Here is a 24,967-nt window from a genome sequence, read left to right as displayed (position 1 = left end):
ACAATGCAAAGCTTATGTTTTCCTCTACATTTTGTTCCTTTTTGTGTTCATATGTCAAGGACTCTGTTAATCAGGTGCAAAAGCCAGTCCAGATGACATCTTAATTCTGTAGCCAGTGTAGGATTCTATTCTTAAAAAAAAAAAATCTGCTAGCATGTGTGTGTTATGTCTAAACTACTTAAGTGCATCAGTGCAACTTGCACTATGGATGAACACCTAGTACAGATGCAACATTGCAGAGAATCCTCTTTTGGGCAATCACAGTTCACCGTCTTCAAACAACACTCACTGAAAACTGTTGCGCTCACACTGAACCGTAGGCAACTATCCCACAGCTCCATGCAAATTTCCATTTACTGCTTCATCCAGTTTTCCATATGTAAAATGCAAAGTGTCTAAATGTGTATACACATACAAACTGAGTAAAGTTTTCAGAAGACCATAAGTGACTTAGGAGCCTAAGTACCCAAGTGACTTTTGAAAATGGAAATTGGATACTTCTGTAAGTTGTCTTTATGCAAAAACAGATATAAGCATGATTTTACAAGTTAAATGAGCTTGCTTGAGAAAACTGGGGATTTGGTGAAACAGTTCTATTGAACTGGTGCAGCTTCAACCCCAACACAGTCAGACTGTTTTAGCACTGCAATGGAGCACATTGATCTGATGCAGAATGCAATGGTGGTGAGCTTTGCTCTGAGCATGAGCAATTGCCACAATGCTAGTCAGGGATGCTGGAATAACTTGAGTAGTGGGAGTACTGAGAACCAAACTGTGAACCCTGTAGATAATGGAAACCACTTCAATGAGGGGTTGCAGCAGCATCTCCAGCATCCCTAGTTTCAGTACCTATGATGCTAGTACTCTTTGTGAGCTGCTGCAAGCACTTTATGTGGAGAGGAGGTTGCCAGTGTATGCAACTGTGCATGCAAAGCACAAATTTCTTTAATGTAAACAAGGCAATGAAATGCAACAAGTCACCTCTGCAATGCACGTCAGCTGAAATAACCTAAGAAATTTTAATCCCACAGCTTCTCCTGCATTTTGGTGTCATATGACAATACACTATACTTGTATTGGTTGGAAAAAAGTTTTTCAGCAAATATTTATATTCCACTATGGAAACAATGGTTACAATTCAACTCCATAGTTAAAGCAGAGTTCCATTTTGGACTTAAAGAGATTCAATCTTTATTTTTTTATGAAAAACAGCATATCGTCCCCAAACTTACAGAATTTACTTTTTGAGTGTTGGATTAGTTGTTTGAGAATTTAAAGTAAATCCATTAGAGTTAACAGTTAAAAACCGGGTCCTATAAAAAATTAGTATCTCTGTCTTTTCTTTATTCCAAACGATCTTAGCAAAATATAGACATTTCAAAATTTGTATATCGTTAAAATAAAAATTTTATCTATTTATTATAGTTATGTAGGCTACAGCCAGGCTCAAGTCAGCAGCTCAGGTAACTAAAGTGCATTGTGTCATCCGGTGTAATCAGAGATTAGCATATATTTCAGCCTTCTTTGAAATACAGTAAATCAATTGCATCTCAACCTCAAAATTCAAGAATGATGTTGAGTTTTGGGAACACCCAAACTCTCAAGTACACGAGTACATACATCTGATGTATACGAAAGCTTTATAGCTAGGTTGACATGTTTAAGCTACCAAAGCTAACAAGAATTGTTCTTTCAAAAAGATTTGCACTGCAAACACCTGTACTAATAACTTACAAAAAGGTTAGCATTCCAATATTCCTGCAGCTTCAGGTTTTGGGAGATTACCCATTTGCTATAATTGTGATTTAAATTTGGCTAATCTGTATTGGCTATTAGTAGCCAGGTCTCAAAATATAAGGCTTTGAGAACATGGGACCCCAAAAAAAAAAAAAAAAAAAAAAAAGCCCAGGGCACAACCTGGGGGCTGGATATTAGGAAACCCAGAAGATAGAGCCCCTCTCACACCGTACAGCAGTATGACAAGCACCATCACTTCCCTCTCCTCCTGTCAGCTATTACAGTACTGCTGCTGTAAATATCATTAAAACTTGCAGAGATTACACTAAATCCAACTGGAGGATACAATAGGACAGATGCAAGACCTTAAGGCAAAACTTCACAGTTGTAACTTTGTGTATTTGACACATATAGAAAATAGTCTTGAAGGTCCACAGATGCCACAGAGTTGCTTGGGTTTTTAGCTAGGATTAGAGTCCAAACTCCATTTTGAACTTCCTTGGATTGGAAGAGTAATGATGTAGTGATTTAACCACTGCTCGTCCAGAATGGACAGATTCCTGACTTTTTAGGGGTATAATAAAAATTAAATAAAGAATTTCTCCACTGAGGAAATTGGGACAGTTTCTTGAATATCTTGCAAATGATTCAACATGGCTAAGAGTCCTTCCTAAATACAGATGCACGATTTAAAATGTAGAGTGGTGGGAAGGTCCAGAAACTAAGAGCCTTGGGACATTATAAAGCGGGCCCAGTAGCTGGAAGTGAGGAGACTTCAGTGATTTTAAAATACAAGAATCCTGGCCTGTATCTCTGAAACACCTTATGGTCAGATTTCCCAGAAAGGACAGAATTTAATTTCCCAATTTCATCTTTGTTTACGCGGAACAACAGGATCTGATTTCAGTAACTGTTCCTGATTGGTTTACCACCAAAGAGCAAGATTACGAAAAGTAATGTTTGGGCCTATTGCAAGGCCTAAACGTTATCTTTAGCTGATGAGACATTTTCAGCAAGGTCATTCATGACTTTATAAAGTCTCCCTGAAAACATGTCCCTTCCTATACAGAAAGGACACAAGCTTGAATTAAGCAGTGATTTAGTATCTTGTCCAAAAGCAAAGCCTTGGGGACTCTTCTTGACAATGGAAGGAAATCCATAATAAAGGGTGGTAAAAAAAAACAACAACATTCTGAGCTTGTTTCATAGAGGTAAGAGGAGGATAAACTATAATGAATTGACAACTTGTGGAGAGATGAAGAAGCAGTTGTTTCAGGAGAAGCCAAGAGCTCTTTTTCTCCTATTTTATTAGGTATGTAGGCTATGTAGAAAGAATTAACTGAGATGGTTAGATGGGTTGCCATAGACCTGTAAGATTTTATAAGGACTTCATCAACTCTTTCAAGTAGATCCTGGGGCTGGCTTTTACTTCAATGGGATCCAAGCAGCCACCACAAACTATTTTGAGGACTGAGGACCAGCATTTCACATTAATATTGGGGAGCTTGTAAAACTTGGCAGCATTAGCAGGAAAGGCAAATTCAATGTCACGAGCATGTTACAAAGATATTTTCTGACAGACACAGATGAATTGCATTCTTAGGTTTTTCTTCCTCTACTATGAGCTAGAGTTCCCTTGTGGCAACATATAAGTAGAAGGTTTAATTCTAAGCATTTTAGTAGTAATTTCAGCATAAACAGGAAATTCATCCAGAAGTCCTTCAGTACATCCTAAGACTTGGAAGACTCAACACCCTTATCATCATCCTCCTCTACCAGCTTATCTCAGATGATGAGAGAAAGGAAGGCACTTTTATCATTGAATGATTAACTCTTCATAGTTGTCCCCAGTGAGATTTTCCTTATCAGAGCTTGGCTGAGCTGAAATTGAGGTAATGCTCTTGGGAGGTAGGTACAAAAAAAAATAGTGCTAGCCTTTGTAGTAGAAGCTGGTTTCTTTGTCTTAATGGTTATGCTGAGTAAGAGGTCTTGTCTGTACCTCACTTCCACAACTGAATTATCTATAATGAAAACTAAACTGAGTAGAAAGAACAGAGGTGCATTTTGTCCTTTCTGGAAATTAGAAATAGACTGAGCAGAATTTCCTACCTCTTCTGTAGGTTTCTGTGCTGCCAAGACAGGACTGTCAGAACTCCTAGCTGATCTTGAGGTCAAAGGTCCTGGAACAGCAGGAAGCTCCAAGTCAGTGTCACCTGATGGTTTGAAGTCCTCAGAGCAACAGAGGCAAATAGACCCAGCAGCTGTGGGTTGAAGAGGCACTCTGCAAGTTAGACATTTCTTGTCCCCTTTTCTCATTTTATTTGTTGACTCAGAGTAACTTTTTTATTTTTCAGCCATGACTGAGCAAGGGTACTTTTAAGATGTATTCTGAGCAAAAACTGGAGAATTTAGGAGACCGTATGTGAACAAGAATCCTTGAGGCCAAACTTTTTGGAGCAATTTGATTGATCCCTGTGTCACTTGCATGGCAAGAATGACTGACAAGCATTCCACACTGGTGTAGCAGAGACTGCAGAATGGAATAATATTTTAATATTTAATTTTCAAGACCTCTAGTGTATTTTCTTACTCATTTGTAGTATATTGGCAAGTTTAGCTTCAAGCTCAGTAAGTGGGAAGGAACATAAAACTTAACATGGGAACAATATAAGAAAGGTAGTAGATTTTTGAACCTCAAATCCCATCTCCCCCAAAACTATTTGTAACATACTCTGTGCACTGGAAGCTAGCAATAATATCTACGTATTGGGAAGAATGACAAAAGTTACATCCTCGTTTTCAATTATACCAATTCAATCATAAATCCTCGACGTCACAACAGCCTTAAAATTCTGCTGCTGACTATATTGCATTTCAGCCAAAGAAATCCTGTTGTCTTAAATTATATTTAAATGTTTTGTTCATCTCAGAATTGTAGAGTAAACATTTCTATCACTTCTCAATTAGAACAGAAATCTGATGTGTGAAAGCAGCGCTGGCTACAGCTCAATTACTGCTGCCAAGATTTGGAGGTCAAGCATAAACATTAAGAGCAGATTGTGTTACTAAGTAGCAGATCAGTTTTTATTTATTTGTATGACCATATTTTTTAGCATCTTGTATTTTGTTTCAATAGATTACTGAAACTCATATAGTAGAAATAAATGTGGCCACGACAACAACAACAAAAAGACTTTGTGGTTAGTTTTCATTAGTATGGGGCCTTTACGCTAATGTCTGCCCTCCTGCTTAGATCACCTCATACACAGAAGAATGCTTTTCTCATTGTCTCCCCAAAGTCTCATTACAAAATAACTAGTTTGTTGATAATTTGGAAGCTAAAATGCTTTCCTGTCAAATTTTATATCGGAAGAAATTAACTTCCTTTAAAGTCTCAAAGGGATTATAAAATTTTCCAGCTGACTTGTAAAGCTATACATTATATTGGCCCTTCTTGTTTTAAAAACAACTAAATTTGCACTGTACTCTTCTAATCAAACAAGGTCTCTTATGTTCCGTAGTGCCAGTTTAAATTTCTGGAGAAGTGAGTAATTCAATAAAGGGCTTACCAACCTTTAGAGATCATCAATATGGGGGTGGGGGGAGGGGAATGTAGTTTTAAAGACTATAGCCAAAGTTTTCAACATTATGTGCCTGAAGTTAAACATCTAAATCTATATAATGGCACATAAGTAACCGGTGGGATATTCAGCTTTCCACAGCACCTGTAACTCCTGTTGAAACCACTGACACCCTAGTTTGAAATGTTTTGCATACAAGACATTCCAAGTCATGCTACTGTACTATTTACATTTATTTATGCTAAGCACTAAGAAATGTACATTAAGGGAACTAAAACTGAAGCTGGACTTTACTGTACTAAAGTCTCACTAACAGTAACCCACTGATATCCCACTGTTGATTACTGATTTTCTGAATTAGCAAGTGTAAACAAGTATAATGCATTGACATGCACCTTGTTCATTTATTTGTATAGCTATATTTTAGCTTTAATTATTCACTGCGGTAGTTTTCTAGAAAATAATAAGCCTCAAATCTTTAAGACACTCCCTTGAAAGTAACATCTGCTCTCCACCAAGATAGACAGAGACAAACATATATAACATAGTAAATATATCAATTAGCATGCCATCTTTTGTCTAACAAAAACGTGAGTCACATTTTTGAAGTTAGGCATGCTCAATCCATCTGCACATATCTAATTTATGTGCAGGACCTATATGTCACACATGCTATTACCCAACTAATCAGCCGTATGCATACATAAATACCTGATTTGGACATGTATACTAGGTATGTCTATGAATATATTAATTATGCACAAACTGAATGTAACAGCATATTATACTTTGAAAGAATTGTTCAGTATACAATTATTTCCAGCATGTACAGTATTTTAAGCAACTGATAAGGAATCTGCTCCCAATTAAGAAATCCTTAGAAATCAAACAAGTTTTATTCATGAAGCTTTCTATCACATTTCCAAAGTGCCTACAGGGATCCTTCATGGATGAATTATCGGTTCTACTGGGACAGCTCTTTTATTAGCTCACTCAGTTTTAATATGTGAAAACAAATTGTTAATTTGTAAATGTGTAAGATAGACTTTAATAACCTATGCTGGGAAATTATTCAGTCACACGTCACTCAGAAAAAGTAATTTACTATTTATATTATGAAAAGGCAAAAATTAAAAATGTAAAATGTACACAATATACAGTAGAATCTCTCAAATTCACAGAAATGACGGGGGTGAGGGTCCTTTGTGAATTTGTAAAAAGTAAGTAATTAAAACCCAGGATAACGCACCACAAAATGTACTTTGATAATTAAATAGGTATACTTTAATCTTAATAATTTATAGGAGTATTTACTTGTGTACAGTACTAGCGAATGTTCAAATATTGAATAATATTCAATGTATGGAATAATACAAATATTTGGTATTATTAACTTTCTTTATTTTTACAAGTTTGTTATTCAGGTGTTAAATCTCCATAGCAAAGTGGGGACAGACTGCTGGACTGTGTGCAATTTAGTGAAGTCTAAATCCATGAGATTCTATTGTATTGCTATATGTTAAACATAATTTTCAAAGTCTACAATACCTTTCATTTACTGGATACCTATAAGTAGGATGAGAGTAAAATATACTGACAACATATGATATTTCCAGATATTTTAAATTCAATTTAAGATAAGATTTGTTTTCAGTCTTAGAAATGTATTTTTAGTAATAGGCACTCTTCATTTCCTGTCCTAAACCAAACTATATTATTGCTGGTCACTTAGAAAGGTGTTGTGTTTAATCCCAGAGGCGCAGCATTTTCATGTATTAAAGTGATCTCACTATATAATCTATATTTAAGTGTGCTAAACTGGTAAAGCACCCAGGATGAAAATGAAAAGCCAAATTTTGAACTCTAATCCAAATACTGGGCTCTGGCTAAAAACAATACTGTTCCCACGTGCGGATATGAAGACAGAATTTGACCCATATTATATTTCACTAGTTAAAAAAAGTGACTTCAATCCATTCTGAACAGCTGAAACATACTTAACAGCTTCAAAACTTAAATTACAATATCATAAGTGAAATTAATGCATTTTTACTATTTTATTTTAAATATTACTTTCTGTGTTGTGATTGGCTGATTCTAATTGGTATATTGCTCTAAATCTCATTCATTTGTTGTTCGAAACGGTTGGTGCTTGTATGACAGTTCCTTTTTAAATAAAAAGGCCTCATTAAATATCCCCCTACACACACACACACACACACACACAAAACCACCCCCACCCTCCCTGCAATGTTTTGGTTCACGTTACAAACATTACAATGATCTGCAAGGCTATATTTTTAAAATAAATAAATAAAAGTAGCGACTAAAGTCTTAAAATTGCACAGCTTATTCAGCTCACTAATTATTCAGTGCTCCATAGGGAATGATTTATACAGAGTTTTTCACATTTTGAAAATAACAGTCCAGTAACAATGATGGAAACACTTGTCATTTCTTCAGAGTTTTCATTGGGCATGAAGCCACAAACATAACTGGAGACCTATAAGATCTCCTAGAATATTATGTTATATTATGAGACAGTATCTTTGTAATCATAGGGATGTCTCACTTCATGGAAGAAATTACTATTTTTCTGGCTTTAATTTGAGCTGCAAAAATTCTAAATATCTGCTGTCAACAAGAGTTTTAGCACATACTGTCACCTCAGCAGTGATGACTAAAGCTGTTCACAGATGATATTTGTATTCTGTGCACATTTAGGATGTGAATAAATTCTCAAATTGACTAAATTTGACTATGATAAAATTTTGAGGCACAAATTCCGCTTTTCCTTCTCACAACAGAGGAGAGGGGGGAGGCTTATAGGAAGAGATTAAAATTCAGCAGAAGATCTTGCTTCCCAACACCAACTCCATCCAAGACTTCTACCAAGTATTCAGAGTCTTCCTCCCAACCCCCCATCAAATTCATTCGTGGCCTATTTTAGCTTCCTCCTTTGTTGGCTTAGAGTGCAGAATACAACTCCTGTAACTATTGGTTGTTGCTGTATTCCACATTAACTTAATTCAAAGCATGTATTTTTTTCTGAAAAGTTAGTAAAAGTGACTTGAGACAAACACGCTTACAAGTAAAAAGTTATTCAAAGTGTCAGACCTACAAATTCAATCTAACAGTCAAGCTGGCTTTTTCAACTGCTTCACTAGTACGACCAAACTGGAAAAAAAAACATTATCACTAACGTTAGAAAGTGGCAAGTTCATTTTTGTAATTAATGCTGCATTTCTGGGACAGTATGGTAATGATTTGTAAAACTGTTTGGGTTCTAAATAAACAAACTGACAAAAAGGAGATTTTGTCTGTCAAATTCTGCCCTCAATCACATTGTCCAACATCATTGTACATATAACCTGTACTCCAGCTTATGGTTTCCAATATACAAGAGACACACTAACTGATACGTCCTGAAATACCATGTAATAAAAAAATTAGCAATTATTAGCACTATTTACAAGGCACAATAAATACGCATGAATTAAAAAAGAAGGCTCCGTTACTAAAATCTGGCTAATACACAACTGCAAAGCTTTAATATAGAAAGGTAAAACTTACTAAAACTCACACTCATGTTGAGAGAACTTAGCTAGAGTTCCACATCAGAATTTTCAGCCTCAACCACCACCCAGGGGTTGACTTCCGTCATTCTGAACTTTTGTCTCCAAAGACCTGGTCACTCCTCTCTCCCCAGAGGGCTGACTGAGTTCAAAGTTGACAGTGCCCCTTTCTGGATAACCCCATATGGTTAATTCAATCACAGCAGCCTTTCAGGATTTGTAAAACTGTCTTAAAGCAATCGTGCTCCACAAGTGCCTTTGAACCTGAATGAGACAGATCCTTCCATCCATGGAGCAGGTGAGCCCTACAGTCACTGAGTCTTAGTCTTTCCTATGGTAGCCTTGTTTGCCTGGTTATAAATTTAATGTCAACCTCTTTCCTCACGTCAGAAAAAAGCCAATAAAAGTGGTTTACCTTCCACTCTATGTAATTGCTTTGTAGGACAAAGAGTTTACCCTTTCCTACCCACAAAGAAATTTCAAATCCCTATAATTCTTATTTCAAGAAAAGATGTCAGTCAAGAGCCCTCTCATCTCTGAAGTTCATTGGCTTTTCCACAATTTTAGATGCTGCTAACTAATCAGAGGCGGGTATATCCCAGGCACTGTTTGCACAATTTTCTTCAAATATAAACAGTTAGGCTATTGTCATACCTAGCACTGAACTCATTTACCCCATCATTAGCTACGTGCTAGTCAAGTTGTCTACACATATAGAGCTTGTCTAGACTAGGATAAAAGATGTATTTTTAAAAAGTTAGTTCAAACATTTTAACTAACACCTTTTAAAAACTCTAGTATAGGCAGGTCAAATTTACGCCTGGGGAATTCTGCGCCACTGTGCGTGTGCAGAATTCATGTCTCTCTCAGAATTTTTTTCCCTCCACAGAAAATACACTCTGCTGGAGAGGCACTGCAGTTATGGCTTTTGCCCACCAGGTGCTGCTGCGGCACCAGACCAGAGAGCAGCCGGCTCACCAGACATAGCAGCAAGCAGCTGATAGGGTGGAGGAGGAGGAGTCTGTATTCCTCACAGTGCCCTGCCCACAGGGCCAGATGAGGAGGCACAGGAGAGCGGGGCATATGCAGCTGCTGGGGAGAGTCACACATTGGGGTTCAAAAGGGCTAGTGAGGGGGACAGATTGAGGCAAGGGCTAAATGGGACTGGGGATGCAGGGACACATGGGGTTTGTCAGGGATGCATGGGGAGAGGGTGACTGAGTGGGGATGCAGGGACAGATGAGGAGGGGGGGAGGCAGTGCAGGGACACATGAGGACAGGGGCAGGTGTGCCTGACTGAATAGGAGAGGCTAGGGGTCAGCCAGGGTCTGCATGTGGGTGGTCCCGACTCCCTAACAATCCCTCCACCCCCAAAATCCCCTATTCCATACTTCTCTCACCCACACCCAACAACCCTTCAGGTTCACTCCCAGGCTTCTTCCCAGCAATTACTTTCCTCTCCCTCAGCTCCTCCATTACCCCTGACTCCTCCAAGCCTTCGCACTTCTTCTGAAGGGTGCGAGAAATACATTTCTGTATTGCAGTTTATATGAATTATTACTCAAAGCTAGGTATTAATATGCCTAGTAAGGAATCTATTTGTCATAAATATTTCCTGATTGTTTTTTGTCTGTACTGTTACAGACCTACTGGACAGGTATTTTGAAATAAATTACCAAAATAATAGAAACTGGTATGATTATATTGTGTTATTTTGACAAATAAAATATGCAGAATTTTGCAATGTTGTGTGCAGAATTTTTAATTTCTTGGTGTAGAATTCCCCCAGGAGTACAAGTTGTATTTTAAACATGTTAAGTGGTAGAGGTCACCCAGAGTTCACCCACTGTCCAATGATTTGCTTCATGATAGTACCTCCCTAACTGTTAGCATATCCAAAGACAAGAAATTCAGCGATATAGCAATATAAAAGTGAAAGGGTATAAAGTCTGTATAATCCGTATTCCAATAATAAAATACCTTGTCTCAAAGATCTTAAATCAGAGTAATGCTGCATAACAATTTTATTTTGGGAGGGGGAGAGAGATTAATGGTTTTTCTATACTATAATAAGCTAAAATATTTAATTATTTTAATTTTTGAAAAACAGTGCTAAGTTATCAAAAATAATAATTTAATCTAAATATGACATATACCTTAAAACACAGCTGCTTTTTATAGTAGTAATTTGGGAATGGGTCATATTTCTCCACCATTTAAATTCAGTAAGAAAGTGCAGTCTTTTCATCTGTCACTACAAATCTGTGCAAATTCCCTTTTTCTAGCTGACATACAGACGATAATCAATGAAAAGGTTAATAATCATACCTTATATTTGGTCATGGTGCTAAAATGGTTGTTCCTGAAGAACACACAAAGTTCTCCTTCCTGAACTGCTGAAGTCAGCTCACATAACCCATGGTATGTCAACTGAGTGGCTGTGTTGTTCAGAAATTGTTCAGCTACAAATCCTATAAAAGCAATGCAGATTATTAACTGTGTGTCCATCATACACATCTAAATACATACATACCTACATAAAAAAATTAGATACATAAAAATTCAGACTGTCAGCTAGTGAAATGAACTCTCAAGGCTTATATCAACTTAAATTATTTTCTTCTAGTGAAATCTAACTTTCCTTCTCAATTTACAGCTGTGACACTATGACATTACCCAGGGTACAATCTGGACTGATAGACAGCTGCATCCCCTCAATTCTCCAGCACGGAGTACCTTTTACACTGCTTTGCTGTTGGAGCAATCACTCCTGATCTGCTCTCTCACAGCTTTCAGCATGTAAATTACTCCCAGCTATACTGCAGGAGTGCCAGCCACTCTTGAATTACACTGCAGAGCAACACCAGCAAATTTCCTGTGCCAGACTTTCCCCCAGAAATGTGAATCTTGTATTGCGCAGCCCTCTCCTGGACAACACATGCTCATATAAATAAAATATATTTTATTAAAAGAAAATGTTATGTACAAATCCTGTTATCCTAAAGTTTCCCAAACACTTCAATCCAAGCACACTGGTTTAGATAAAACAATAAAACAAGTTTATTAACTACAGAAAAAGATGTTGCGTGATTACAAGTAATGAGGCATAAATGTCAGGACTGGTTACAAAGAAATAAAAAGCAAGAATACAATTAATACCTAACTTAATAAGCTAAGTGAACTTAAAGCAAAAAGTCTCTCTCACCACATGTTCTAGCAGTCTTACTGGCTAATTTCCTTTCAGACAAGATTTCCCCCCCCCAGTCCAAAGCTGTTTCTTTGTTCCTCAGGTGTTGTAGTTGCCGTTGATAGAGAGAAAGGAGGGAATGTTTTGGGGCATCTGTTCCACTTTCTTATAGTTCTTTTTCTTTTAAAAAGATCTCCTGCTGCAGTTCAGGAGACAGAAAATCTGTGGGGATGTGAACCTCCAGCTGTTTCTTTGGCAAAATGTAGATTTCTCACTAACACCCTCTTTCCTGACAAAAAATGGCCACTTAACCAAGTGATAGTCCACTTGATTTTTTTTAACATCTGCTGATCAGGTGGTTTCGCAGTTTCTTTGAGAGTGTGTGACACAGTCTCTCAGCATAGTCTCTGTGATATATAGATTGTAATAGATTTTTTACCTTTAGTCCTTTTGGTATGATGTCCATCTGTTTGTATTTGGAAAGGAAGATGATGTCTGTATCTGTATGAGTTTTTTCATGAAGTTGATGATTTCCACTCCATACGGCTAAATGCAGTGCCTTGCATAATGACAGGTTTCAGAGTAGCAGCCATGTTAGTCTGTATCCGCAAAAAGAACAGGAGTACTTGTGGCACCTTAGAGACTAACAAATTTATTTGAGCATAAGCTTTTGTGGGCTACAGCCCACTTCTTCGGATCCATTACAATCTACATATCACACAGACTATGCTGAGAGACTGTCTCACACGCTCAAAGAAACTGCGAAACCACCTGATCAGCATCCTATACAGCAAACAGGGAAAGATGAAGAATGAGCTCTTTACAAAAACTAGACAAACCATTTACAACACAAACTTTGCCTCTCTACAAAGGAAAAAGGACACTAAACTATCTAAACTGCTACATGCAACAAGGAGCCACAACAGTAGTTCCCTTAACCCACCCAACAACATTGTTAATCTTTCCAGCTATACTCTTAGCCCAGCAGAAGAGTCTGTCCTATCTCGGGGCCTCTCCTTTTGTCCCTCCAGATCCACGAACATGATACAGTTCTGCGGTGACCGAGAATCCTACTTTCGACGTCTCCGACTGAAAGAATATTTCCAACATACCCCTGAACAGCATACTAACCCACAGAATCCTCCCTACCAGCACTACAAAAAAAAAAAAAAAGGATTCTGTGTGGACTCCTCCGGATGGTCGAAACAACAGTCTAAATTGCTTCCATCAACGTGCAAAGGCTGAAATTGTGGAAAAGCAACATCACTTGCCCCATAACCTCAGCCATGCTGAACACACCACCATCTACAGCCTCAGGAACAACTCTGACATCATAATCAAAAAGGCTGACAAAGGAGGTGCTGTCGTCATCATGAATAAATTGGAATATGACCAAGAGGCTGCTAGACAGCTCTCTAACACCACATTCTACAGGCCATTATCCTCTGATCCCACTGAGGATTACCTAAAGAAACTACACCATCTGCTAAAAAAACTCCCTGACAAAGCACAGGAACAAATCTGTACAGATACATGCCTAGAATCCCGACCAGGGGTATTCTATTTGCTACCCAAGATCCATAAATCTGGAAATCCTGGACGCCCCATCTCCTCAGGCATTGGCACCCTAACATCAGGATTGTCTGGCTATGTGGACTCTCTCCTCAGGCCCTACACTCCCAGCAATCTTCAAGACACCACTGACTCCCTGAGGAAACTACAATCCATCGGTGATCTTCCAGAAAACACCATCCTGGCCACTATGGATGTAGAAGCCCTCTACACCAATATTCCATACAAAGATAGCTTGTAGTCTATCAGGAACAGTATCCCCAATAATGTCACAGCTAATCTGCTGGCTGAACTTTGTGACTTTGTCCTCGCCCACAACTATTTCATATTTGGGGACAATATATACCTTCAAGTCAGCGGCACTGCTATGGGTACCCGCATGGCCCCACAGTATGTCAACATTTTTACGGCTGACTTAGAACAATGCTTCCTTAGCTCGTCCCCCAACGCCCCTACTCTACTTGCGCTACATTGATGACATCTTCATCATCTGGACTCATGGAAAAGAAGCCCTTGAGGAATTCCACCATGATTTCAATAATTTCCATCCCACCATCAACCACAGCCTAGATCAATCCACACAAGTGGTCCATTTCCTGGACACTACTGTGCTAATAAGCGATGGTCACATAAATACCACCCTATACTGGAAACCTACTGACCGCTATGCTTACCTACATGCCTCCAGCTTCCATCCAGGAGGCACCACATGATCCATTGTCTACAGCCAAGCTCTAAGATACAACCGCATTTGCTCCAATCCCTCAGACAGAGACAAGCACCTACAAGATCTCTATCAAGCATTCTTAAAACTACAATACCCACCTGCTGAAGTGAAAAAACAGATTGACAGAGCCAGACGAGTACCCAGAAGTCACCTCCTACAAGACAGGCCCAACAAAGAAAATAACAGAACACCACTAGCTGTCACCTTCGGCCCCCAACTAAAACCTCTCCAGCGCATCAAAGATCTACAACCTATCCTGAAAGAGGATCCCTCACTCTCACAGCTCTTGGGAGACAGACCTGTCCTTGCTTACAGACAACCCTCCAACCTGAAGCAAATACTCACCAGCAACCACACACCACACAACAAAAACACTGACCCAGGAACCTATCCTTGCAATAAAGCCCGATGCCAACTCTGTCCACATATCTATTCAAGTGACATCATCATAGGACCTAATCACATCAGCCATGCCATCAGGGATTCGTTCACCCGCACATCTACCAATGTGATATATGCCATCATGTGCCAGCAATGCCCCTCTGCCATGTACATTGGCCAAACGGGACAGTCTCTACGCAAAAGAATAAATGGACACAAATCTGACATCAGGAATCATAACATTCAAAAACCAGTAGAACACTTTAACCTGCCTGGTCATGCAGTAACAGACTTGAGGGTGGCAATTTTGCAACAGAAAAGCTTCAAAAACTGCTGAACTTCAATTGATATGCAAACTAGATACAATCAATTTAGGCTTGAATAGAGACTGAGAATGGCTGAGCCATTACACACATTGAATCTATCTCCCCATGTAAGTATTCTCACACTTCTTATCAAACTGTCTGTACTGGGCTATCTTGATTATCACTTCAAAAGTTTGTTCTCTTACTTAACTGGCCTCTCAGAGTTGGTAAGACAACTCCCACCTTTTCATGCTGTGTGTGTGTGTGTGTGTGTGTATGTGTGTGTGTGTGTATCCTCAATATATGTTCTATTCTATGCATCCGAAGAAGTGGGCTGTAGCCTACAAAAGCTTATGCTCAAATAAATTTGTTAGTCTCTACGGTGCCACAAGTACTCCTGTTCTTCTTATGTAACTGTAGTTCTTTAAGATGATGTCATCAGTGTGGATGCCACTGTGAGCGTACATGCACCTCATGTGTGAGATCAGAATCTTCTGAATAGCTGTGTGTTGTGGGGTATTGCTTGCACCCTGTGCCTCTTCATGCTCCCATGCAAGGGCATAAAGGGAAACGTGGCCATGACTCTCCCTCAGCTCCCATGCAGCTCAAAGCACTTTTTGGCTAACAACGCCAAAAGCAGAGATGGGGAACAGGCTGGGGGATCCACACTGACTACAACATCTTCAAGAACTATAGTTACCATAGGGTAAGTAACCATATTTTCTTCTTCTAGTTTGAGTCAGTGTGGATCCCACTGTGATTGGCAAGCAGTATCCCCTTCAGGCTGATGGGAATGAGTATCACCATACGCATTTGTCAAATGGATATTGGAGTACTGCTCTCTCAAATCTAACATCAGTTCTTGCAGACAAATCCAGCGCATAATGCTTTACAAACATGAGCAGATTACTCCACATAGTAGGCTTTGCAGATTTCAGGTACGGGAACATGTGAGAAACAAGCCAAAGATTTAGCTTGAGCTCATGTGGAGTGAGCTTGAAGGACGGGGGGAAAAAGTACATCTGTCAACTGCTAGATGAATGAGATACGCTGAGTTATCCATTTTGACAGTTTCTATGACTACCTAGCTTGACCTTCAGAGCAACCACTTGTAATTATGAACAAACGTTGGGACAGCATGAAAGATTTAGTCTTGTCAACAGTACTATAGAGTGTGACTGCTGGATAAGCACATATGAAGCCCTTGAGGAATTCTGATACAGTAAGATGAGAGAAGATGAAGAGCAACAGTATCAGAGGGTGGTATGCCAAAATTACCTCAAGATAGACCTTGCTCAAGTCCAGAGCGCTTCAATTGCAGTATGTAGTCCAGGATCTTCGGTATCGAGGCCTGTTGGACCACCCATATGGAAACCCTCTTCCACTTAGAGAGGTTTTTCTCATGGATGGGTTCCTGCTTAGAACCAAGATACCCTGGACAAGTGACAAGCAGCCCTTTTCCATGATACTCATCCAAGCAGTATTTAGGCAGTCAGTTGTAGTGACACTAGGTCTGGGTGAAGTAATTGTCCCTGTGATAACAGATCTGGGTGGAGTGGGATCTTGATTGGGGGGTTGTGCCAACAGATGTAGCAAGTCCATAAGACAGAACTGTCTCAGCCATTACAAAGTTATGGGGATGAGCCTGAGATGGTCTCACTTGGCTTCAGTGGTCACTCTGGGGATCAGTGGGAAGGTGTAACAAAGCCTTTAACTCCACTACAAAAGGAAGGTGATTGGAGGGACTCTGGATTCATGGCCTCTGGAGCAAAGCCAGAGCACTTTGCATTATCTCTGGTGGCAAACAGGTCAATTACCCACGTCCTCCACAACAGGAAATGTACTTGTGGTGAATTTCTACAGCAACCACTTGTGGTCAGTGACTAAATGCCTGCTCAGGAAACCCACTATGTCATTGCTGGTTCCTGGCAGGTGCTGCACTACTGGGGGGATGTTGCATAGACAGCACCAATTCCACAACTTGATTGCTTCATTATACAATGGGGGAGAGCGTACCCCCTCACATATGTAATACATTGCCAATGTGTTTTGTTAGTATTTGTGCTACGAAGTGCCATAGGACCAGGAGGATACCACTCACACTGGCCTGATGACCCTAAACTCCAGTACTTCCATGGGTAGTCTCACCTCCTCCAGGGACCATAGCTTTTAGATTTGGTGATGGTCCAGGGGGGCGCCCCCATCCTGTCCTAGATGTGTTCATGATCAGTGTTCAGGATAGTTATGGGGTTTCATATGGTACTCCTTTCTGGACATTGTTGGGTGTAGGCACCAGGTCAGTGCTCTCATGACATGGAATAGTACACCTCTACGCCGATATAACGCTGTCCTCGGTAGCCAAAAAATTTTACCGTTTTATAGGTGAAACTGCGTTATATCAAACTTTCTTTGATCCGCTGGAGTGTGCAGCCCCACCCACCTGGAGCGCTGCTTTACCGCGTTATATCCGAATTCGTGTTATATCGGGGTAGAGGTGTATTACCATTGATTTGCTCAGCAGATGGTTCCCGGGGACTGACCTGAGCCATAGTTGTAGGGGCATCAGGTGAAATCTGGCAAGCAGCATCGCATATGTACATGTGGACACATGACCCAACAGTGTCAGCTAAGTCTACACTATCCTGGTCAGATTAGTGATCACCCCATTTACTAGGGATTGGATTGCAAGGAACCTATCCTGAGATATGTACGCTTGAGCTGTTACCAAATTTATTCTGGCTCCTATAAATTCTAATGTTAGCATTTAAATCGGGGTGGTTTCTCTCAGTTGATCAAGAGGCCTAGCTACATAGTCTCAGCAGAGTTTTTGGAAGCGGCAGAGAGATAGCCTTGCACGATTGGTCACAAAGGTGCAAGCTGCCATCTGTTCCAGGAGCTTATTGTGTTTTGAGGTCTCCCCTGAATTGCCCGTACCAGACCTGACAAGATAACAAAGTGTCTAAGGGAACATAGGCTCTGGTTTCAATGAGTCCAAATATGCCCCTATAAACTGTATCATGTGTACAAGGATTAATGTGGACTTTTTTACATTCAGCTACAGACCCAACTCCTGGAACAGATCATGGGCCATCTGGGTGGAAGACAGAAGTGCTTCGTAGGAACGGCCCTTGAGTAGCTAGTCATCGAGGTACAGGAAGTCTAGGATCACTTCTTGTTGGTGTTAAGCAGCTACTACTGTCAGGACTTTTGAGAACACCCTTCAGGCTAAGGAAAGGCTGAAAGGAAGCACACATTATTAGAAATTATCCTGGCCTATAGTGAAGCATAGGTATTTCCTATGGGATGGGATTGTTATATGGAAATAGGCATCTTGTATGTCAAGAGCTGAAAATCACTCCCCTTTCTCTAGTGAGGCAATTATAGCTGCCAGAGTCAACATCCTGAATTTTTGAGACTTTACTACCTTGTTTAGAAGTCTTAGATGTAAATTCAGTCTCCATCCTCCATCGTCCCTTGGCAGAAGGAAATACTTTGAGTAAAATCTCTTGCCCTTTGTGAGGAGAAGGAACTGGCTCTACTGCTCCTAATCAAAGGAGAGAGTTCACTTCTTGTCTCAATAAAAGCTAACAAGAGGGGCCCTGAAGAGGGACAGGGACAAGGAAGGAGTAACGTATAACGGATGATTTAACCTGATGTTATGACCTCTATAATGCAGTGATCATAGAGGTCATAGTCTGTAGTGATCTGCCTCCAACCATGGTGGAGGTAGGCAAGCTGGTCTCCAAAGGAGGGAGGTAGGCTAATAGGCACAGCTGTAAGTACAGGAGGCACAGGTGGATTTGAACCCTCAACCAACCCAAAACTGTTGCTTCAAAGATGGCTGGGTGCTCATGGAGAGTGATTGTGAAACCCTCTTTCTCTGAAGTTTGTCATTGTGGGTGGTTCAGTGGCTCTATGGAATCTGGAAAACGGAATAGGATGTGATCTCTGGGCAGTCTGTGACCTACTCAATCTTTTCTTGTATGTAAATGTATATATGCCGTGAGATCACAAAGGAGCCCTGGAGTCCTTTAGGACTCATCCATGGCCTCCAAGAAGAGTTTATGACTGTCAAAAGGGAGGTCTTCCATGCTGTTCTGTACTTCTCTCAAAATCGTGAAAGATGGAGCCATAATACCCTCTCATAACCACTGCCATGGAGAAGGACCTGGCAGCAGTGTCCACAGCAGTTCTGGCCACCAACTATCTCTCTGCGATGGACTGGAATTGCACACTATGTTCTTTTGGCAGACGTTCAACAAAAGCCATGAATTCATTATAATTTGTAAAATTACATTTGACCATCACTGCCTGATAATTCGCGATCCTGAACTGAAGGGTTGCTGATTAATAGACCTTTCACCCAAGGGGATCCAGCCTTTTCTGGTCTGTCTCATATGGGGGTGGGGCGGGAGAGAGAGAGAGAGAGAGAGAGAGAAATACTGCTTCCCCCCCCTTGTTTACCGCATCCACCACCAGGGAGTTAGGTGGGGCAAGGGAGAACAAAAAGAATCCCTAGGGGAAACAAACACTTCTTATCCACCCATTTACACATGGGTAGAATAGTAGCACGTGTCCGCCGAATCATCTTAGTGAGATCTAGGAGCTCCTCATTGATTGCTAACACACTTTTGAGGAGTGTTGCCGACTACAAGATATTCAACACTTTGTGCTATGAATCCTTGACCTCCTCGAGAGGAATATGAAGAGTGTCAGCTACCCTCTTTATGAAGTCTTTAAATTGCTGAAAATCATTGGCCCTGGGTGGTAGTGGAGGCATAACTGCCTTGTCCAGATACAAGAATGGCCTCCTTATTCGCCCTAGCTTCCTGCTCCTCAAATGTACCCTCCTGGGTGGGAGCTGGTTGGGGAGGAGAGTGCTGTACAACTTTGCCCTCTCTGAGATTTTGCCAGACCACTGGTACTTTGTTGTTGAGAAGCAGCTCAGGGCCTCAGAATGGCCATTGAGGGGCCCATACAGAAGTGGGAGTGGAATGCATGGTTTCACCTCCCTTGATAAATGAGCCTTATCTTCCCTCTGACTTTCAGAGAATGGGATCCTGAATGGATGTGTGGAGATTCATGAACAGAAATAGAGGATACTGACTGGAAGTCTCCTTCATCCTCCTCTACCTGATCCAAAGTGGGAGCACCTGCAGGAAACAGTGGAGAATCTTACAGTACTGGAGGACAGTAGTCCAGAGATCAGGTTTCAGTACTAAGAGATACTCCGTACCCATCAGGAGTGGAGACTCTGGTTCATCCATCATTGAGAGGTCCCTAGTATAGCTGAGTATAGTCCTATGGTACTGAGTAGGGGGGAACAGTACCCTGCGGTAGCAGAGACCATGGTCGCCAAAGCCAACAGTGGACATATCAAAGTAGACACCGATGGTATCTGTTGCTTGAGGGTGCTACATGCATGGATACAGACAGTTGAGATGAACTCAACAGTGCCAATCCCAACTCTCTAAGCTTTCCCCCCTTGCTGGTAGAGGTTACCAAGGCCCTATCAGAACCATGTCTTTCCTTTGTGCTCTGCGATTTTATGGCCTCATCGGTACTAGAAGAGGAATCCTTCAACTCAGAAGGTAACAAGTAGAGATGTCAAGGCTTTGGAGACATAGATCTCACCAAGGAACTAGACCTTTTCAGAGCTGGCTCCTTAAAGTAAGAGTCCATGCTCCTCTTTTCGGAAACCTTCCCTGAAGGCTTCAAAAGGACTTTCTCAAGGGAAGCCTGAGGGGTGCTGGATCTGTCTGGAGACAGATGTATAGGTTGATTTACTGACCTGACTCAGAAGCTGGCTGAAGGGAACGTTCCATCATTAGCAGTCTGAGTTTAATCTCTCTATTTTTTCTTGCCCTGGACTTGAGGGCCAGACAGAAGTTGTACTTCTTGAAGACATGGGACTCCCCCAAGCAACAGACACAGATTGGCCGTCTCCCACAACACTTCAGTAGTAATTCAGGTCTAGTCATTGTTTTTCCTGGAGGAATCTCTGGATTATGGATTGCTGGAGAACTAGTAATAAATATTATTACATTACAGATACCAAGAAAAAGAAATCTGAGAGGGGGAAATAGCTTTTCTTTTGTTAGGGAGGCATTTGATCTAAATAAATGGTAATAAAGCGGACAATTTTAAATAGTGTGAATAAAAACTCTCTCAACAGTTCAAACATCTAACCTTCCCAGGATCCCAGTTCACATCTCCATGTCCTGTAAGGAAGGCCTCAAACTAAAAAAGGAAAACGGGACTTGGCATTTCTGATATTAGTAAGATATTAATTAAATAAAAAAACATGCAGAGCCTGAAAAGTTTGTGTGTTTCTTTATGCACTAGGAAGATGCAAAAACAGTATGCAGCCAGTTTTTTGTGCCCCTCTCACCCTTCAGATCAGATTTAGAAATGTACTTTACATGTACTTAAAGCAATTTTCAAAGGGGGATAGCTCAGTGGTTTGAGTATTGGCCTGCTAAACCCAGGGGATCTGGGGCAAAAATCTGTCTGGGGATTGGTCCTGCTTTGAGCAGGGGGTTGGACTAGATGACCTCCTGAGGTCCCTTCCAACCCTGATATTCTATGATTCTATGAAATTTGGCCAATCAAAAATAATTTTTACCAACACTGTCAGAGGCATTTCACTACCTGAGCCAGTTACCCACCTATTTTCAACTTTCTATTTCCAACAGTCTGGGCTATAAAGCTGTTCAATACAGATTGTAAAAAAGGGAGAAGTGATGTGTTCCCTTATGAGTATACTGAAAATTCAATCATACTAGAGCCTTCATATAGGATTATTCCATTTAACATTTCTGCACTTACTATAGTTCAGGCTCCTTATAAGCAAACAAATACCTCAGGTTTTCAAAACAGTTAAATGTAACAGTTTTACATCATCGCAGGATTTAAAAAAAAAAAAAAAAAAAATCACCTTTTTGGATGTTTTTCCATACCTGGCCCCTGTCCAAAGATGAACTTTTCTGAAAATGCCAGCCAAAATCTTCACTCGTTTTTTGGTTAGGTAAGAATGAAAAAAAAAAATGTTCATTTTTCAAACATCTAGCTCCAAAACAGCTGAGCTTTGAAGACTTGCCAATTTTGTACAGCTGACATTGCCTTTTTTAGATTGACCAGTACATATCAAAACTATATATCAGCACTGTAAATCTTCTTTGTATTCCACTATTACCTTTATTCTTGTAAACAATTCTGTAAACAATTCTGTAATTCTCTTAACATCATCATGGTACAGGACTATTATTAAGCTCCACAATCTGTTATTTGCAGGGCCGGCGCTTCCATAGGGCACCAGGATTTGGGGGCGGGGGGGCATTTTGCCGCCCTTGGTGGCAATTTGGCGGCGGGGGGTCCTTCCGCACTCCGGGTCTTCGGCGGCAATTCTGCAGCGGGTCCTTCACTCGCTCTGGGACCCACCGTCGAAGTGCCCCGAAGACCAGGGGCGCGGAAGGACTCCCCCCACACCCGCCCCAGAATTACCGACGACGACGGGGAGCGCGGAAGAACCCCCGCCTAGGGAGCCAAAAACCCTGGCGGCACTCCTGGTTATTTGGCAGCCACTTCTAAATATGCACAAAAATTAGTTTTAAAATTTCATGACTCTGTAGAAAACCTAAAATGGTTGTATTTAATAATAAGGAAAATTACCACTTTCCCAACAATATTTCTTATACACTCATAAGCCATGCCATATTTATTCTAAATTTTGAATTTAAGCATTCATGTTGTGGTTCCGGATGATGTCTGCCTATGCACGGAAGATGGTAACTAGCTGAAAGAATTCCAGGTAGAAGTGGATAGCACGGGGGTATTTCCTCCCACAATGTAATGGGAGCTAAAGGGTAGCCCCTTTATTATATTTAGATAAGAATTTTATACTTGTTAAAACAAACTGGCTTATATAGTCATCAGTTTAGAGCAAATGCACATATTAATTTGCAACTTTAAAGTTTTAAGTGGATCAAGGCCATTATTTGGGCCCTTAATTAGGCATTGCTGAGTGCACTGCGCGTAAATCACTTTTCAGTATGAAATTTAGGCTCCTAAATCAATTAGGTGTTACAACACTGAGGGCAGCAATGCCTAAATACCTTTAAAAATCTGAAGTTAAGTGTTTACCTAGTTGACCTATAGGATATTTTTTCCCCAAGTACTATTATTTAGGAATAATACCAGGAATAAAAAAAAAAAAAAAAAAAAAAAAAAAAAAAAAAAAAAAAAAATGGAGATATCCCATCTCCTAGAACTGGAAGGGACCTTGAAAGGTCATCGAGTCCAGCCCCCTGCTTTCACTAGCAGGAACAAGTACTGATTTTGCCCCAGATCCCTAAGTGGCCCCCTCAAGGATTGAACTCACAACCCTGGGTTTAGCAGACCAATGCTCAAACCACTGAGCTACCCCTCCCCCCACCTAAGTTTGTCACAATAGGAAACTGGAATAGGATTTGAGAGAGTCCCCAGGTGCAACCTGGACTGTGGGACTGCTGAGACCTCCAAACCTACCAGCTTGGGTTGCCTCTCACATTGTGAGGCTGATGTCAAGCTACAAGCCTCTAACACAGAGGTTCTCAAACTGTAGTCCGCGGACCACCACTGGTCCGTGAGCTCCATTCAGGTGGTCCCCAGACAGTTCCCTCAAAGGTGCACACTTGGGTGGCCGCACATGAGAGAATGAAGGACTACCCACCTAATTAGTGGATCCACGCAGATGTGGCTCCACTAATTAGGTGCCTGGACCCTGGAGAAGACGCACATGTAAGGTGAGGTGGTGGCCTTCGGGGAAATAAGGGGTAGGTGGGAGGCAGCAGTGGGGTGAGAAGAGGGGGTGGGGGAATTTGCAATGTGCAGGGCTGCGGCGGCCAGACAGAGGCGACTTTCCCCAGCTCCAGGGCTGCAGCTGCTGGGGAGAGACGGTCCTCCTTTCTAGGCTCAGCTCTGTGGCTGCTGTGGTAGGGGAGAGACCCTCCTCCTTCCCAACCCCAGTTTGGGGGCTGCTGCAGCAGAGGAGAGAGGGAGACCTCCCCCTCCGCTTCCCAGCCCCACCTCGGGGGCCGTCGCGGCAGGGGAGAGAGGGCATATCTATCGCATTAGAAAGGTAAGACTACTGATATTAAAATATGAGTTGTGTGCTTTTATTTGTAGAACAAAAAATGTTTATTATTACTTTTTTTAATGTAGTGCTTTTATCTAAAGTGCTTTACAATAGTTAGCTAACAGTACAAACAATATTTGGAAAGATTATTAAGTGGTCTGCTGAGACCCTCAGCAATTTTCAAATGGTCCACGGGGGGAAAAAAAGTTTGAGAACCACTGCCCTAACAAGTACTGCACTTACACAGGCATCCATAGGCAGGGACACACTTAACTGAGTTACATGAATGATCTCCCAGCCACTCATGAACCATCAGTAGAGAGGCTCCAGCCAATTCCCCTCAGCTCCTCAGCTTTATACCCCAGAACTGTACCATCTTGCACTGGTCAGATGCCTGACCAGTGTAAGTTCATATTTAGTTCACCATTTCTTCATAGGGAAGTGGATATGCACCAGCCTCTGTAATCGAAGCTGGGATTTCCTAAGCACTTCCATCAAAACACACTTTTAGGTAAAATTAAAAAAAAAAAAACAGATTTATTAACTACAGAAAGATAGATTAAGTGATTTTAAGCAGAAGGCACAGAGATCAAAATTGGTTACTTAAGAAATAAAACAGTTAGAATTTAAACTGCATTTCTAACAGACTAAACAAGATTTGAATCAAGCAGTGTCTCACCCTAACAGATGATACAAGCAGGTTACAATTTCTCAATGCTCACAGACTGGACTACCTTCCAGCCTGAAACCAAACTTCCCCAGTTCAAAATCTGTGTCTTCCAGATGT

The 24,967-nt window shown here is 40.8% G+C and overlaps 1 protein-coding gene across 1 annotated transcript in view; it reads right to left on the bottom strand.

The window, feature by feature from the left end:
• MINDY2 (MINDY lysine 48 deubiquitinase 2) overlaps window positions 1–24,967 on the bottom strand; it is a 119,230-nt gene that overhangs the window by 38,429 nt on the left and 55,834 nt on the right. The window contains exon 6 of the mRNA XM_054041541.1: window positions 11,222–11,364. Coding sequence (XP_053897516.1) covers window positions 11,222–11,364 — 143 coding nt within the window. The remainder of the gene's footprint in view (window positions 1–11,221; window positions 11,365–24,967) is intronic.

The sequence above is a fragment of the Malaclemys terrapin genome, chromosome 10 (assembly GCF_027887155.1).
Source record: "Malaclemys terrapin pileata isolate rMalTer1 chromosome 10, rMalTer1.hap1, whole genome shotgun sequence".
In the NCBI taxonomy this organism is placed as follows: domain Eukaryota; kingdom Metazoa; phylum Chordata; order Testudines; family Emydidae; genus Malaclemys; species Malaclemys terrapin.
This window is presented reverse-complemented; position numbering and strand designations above follow the sequence as displayed.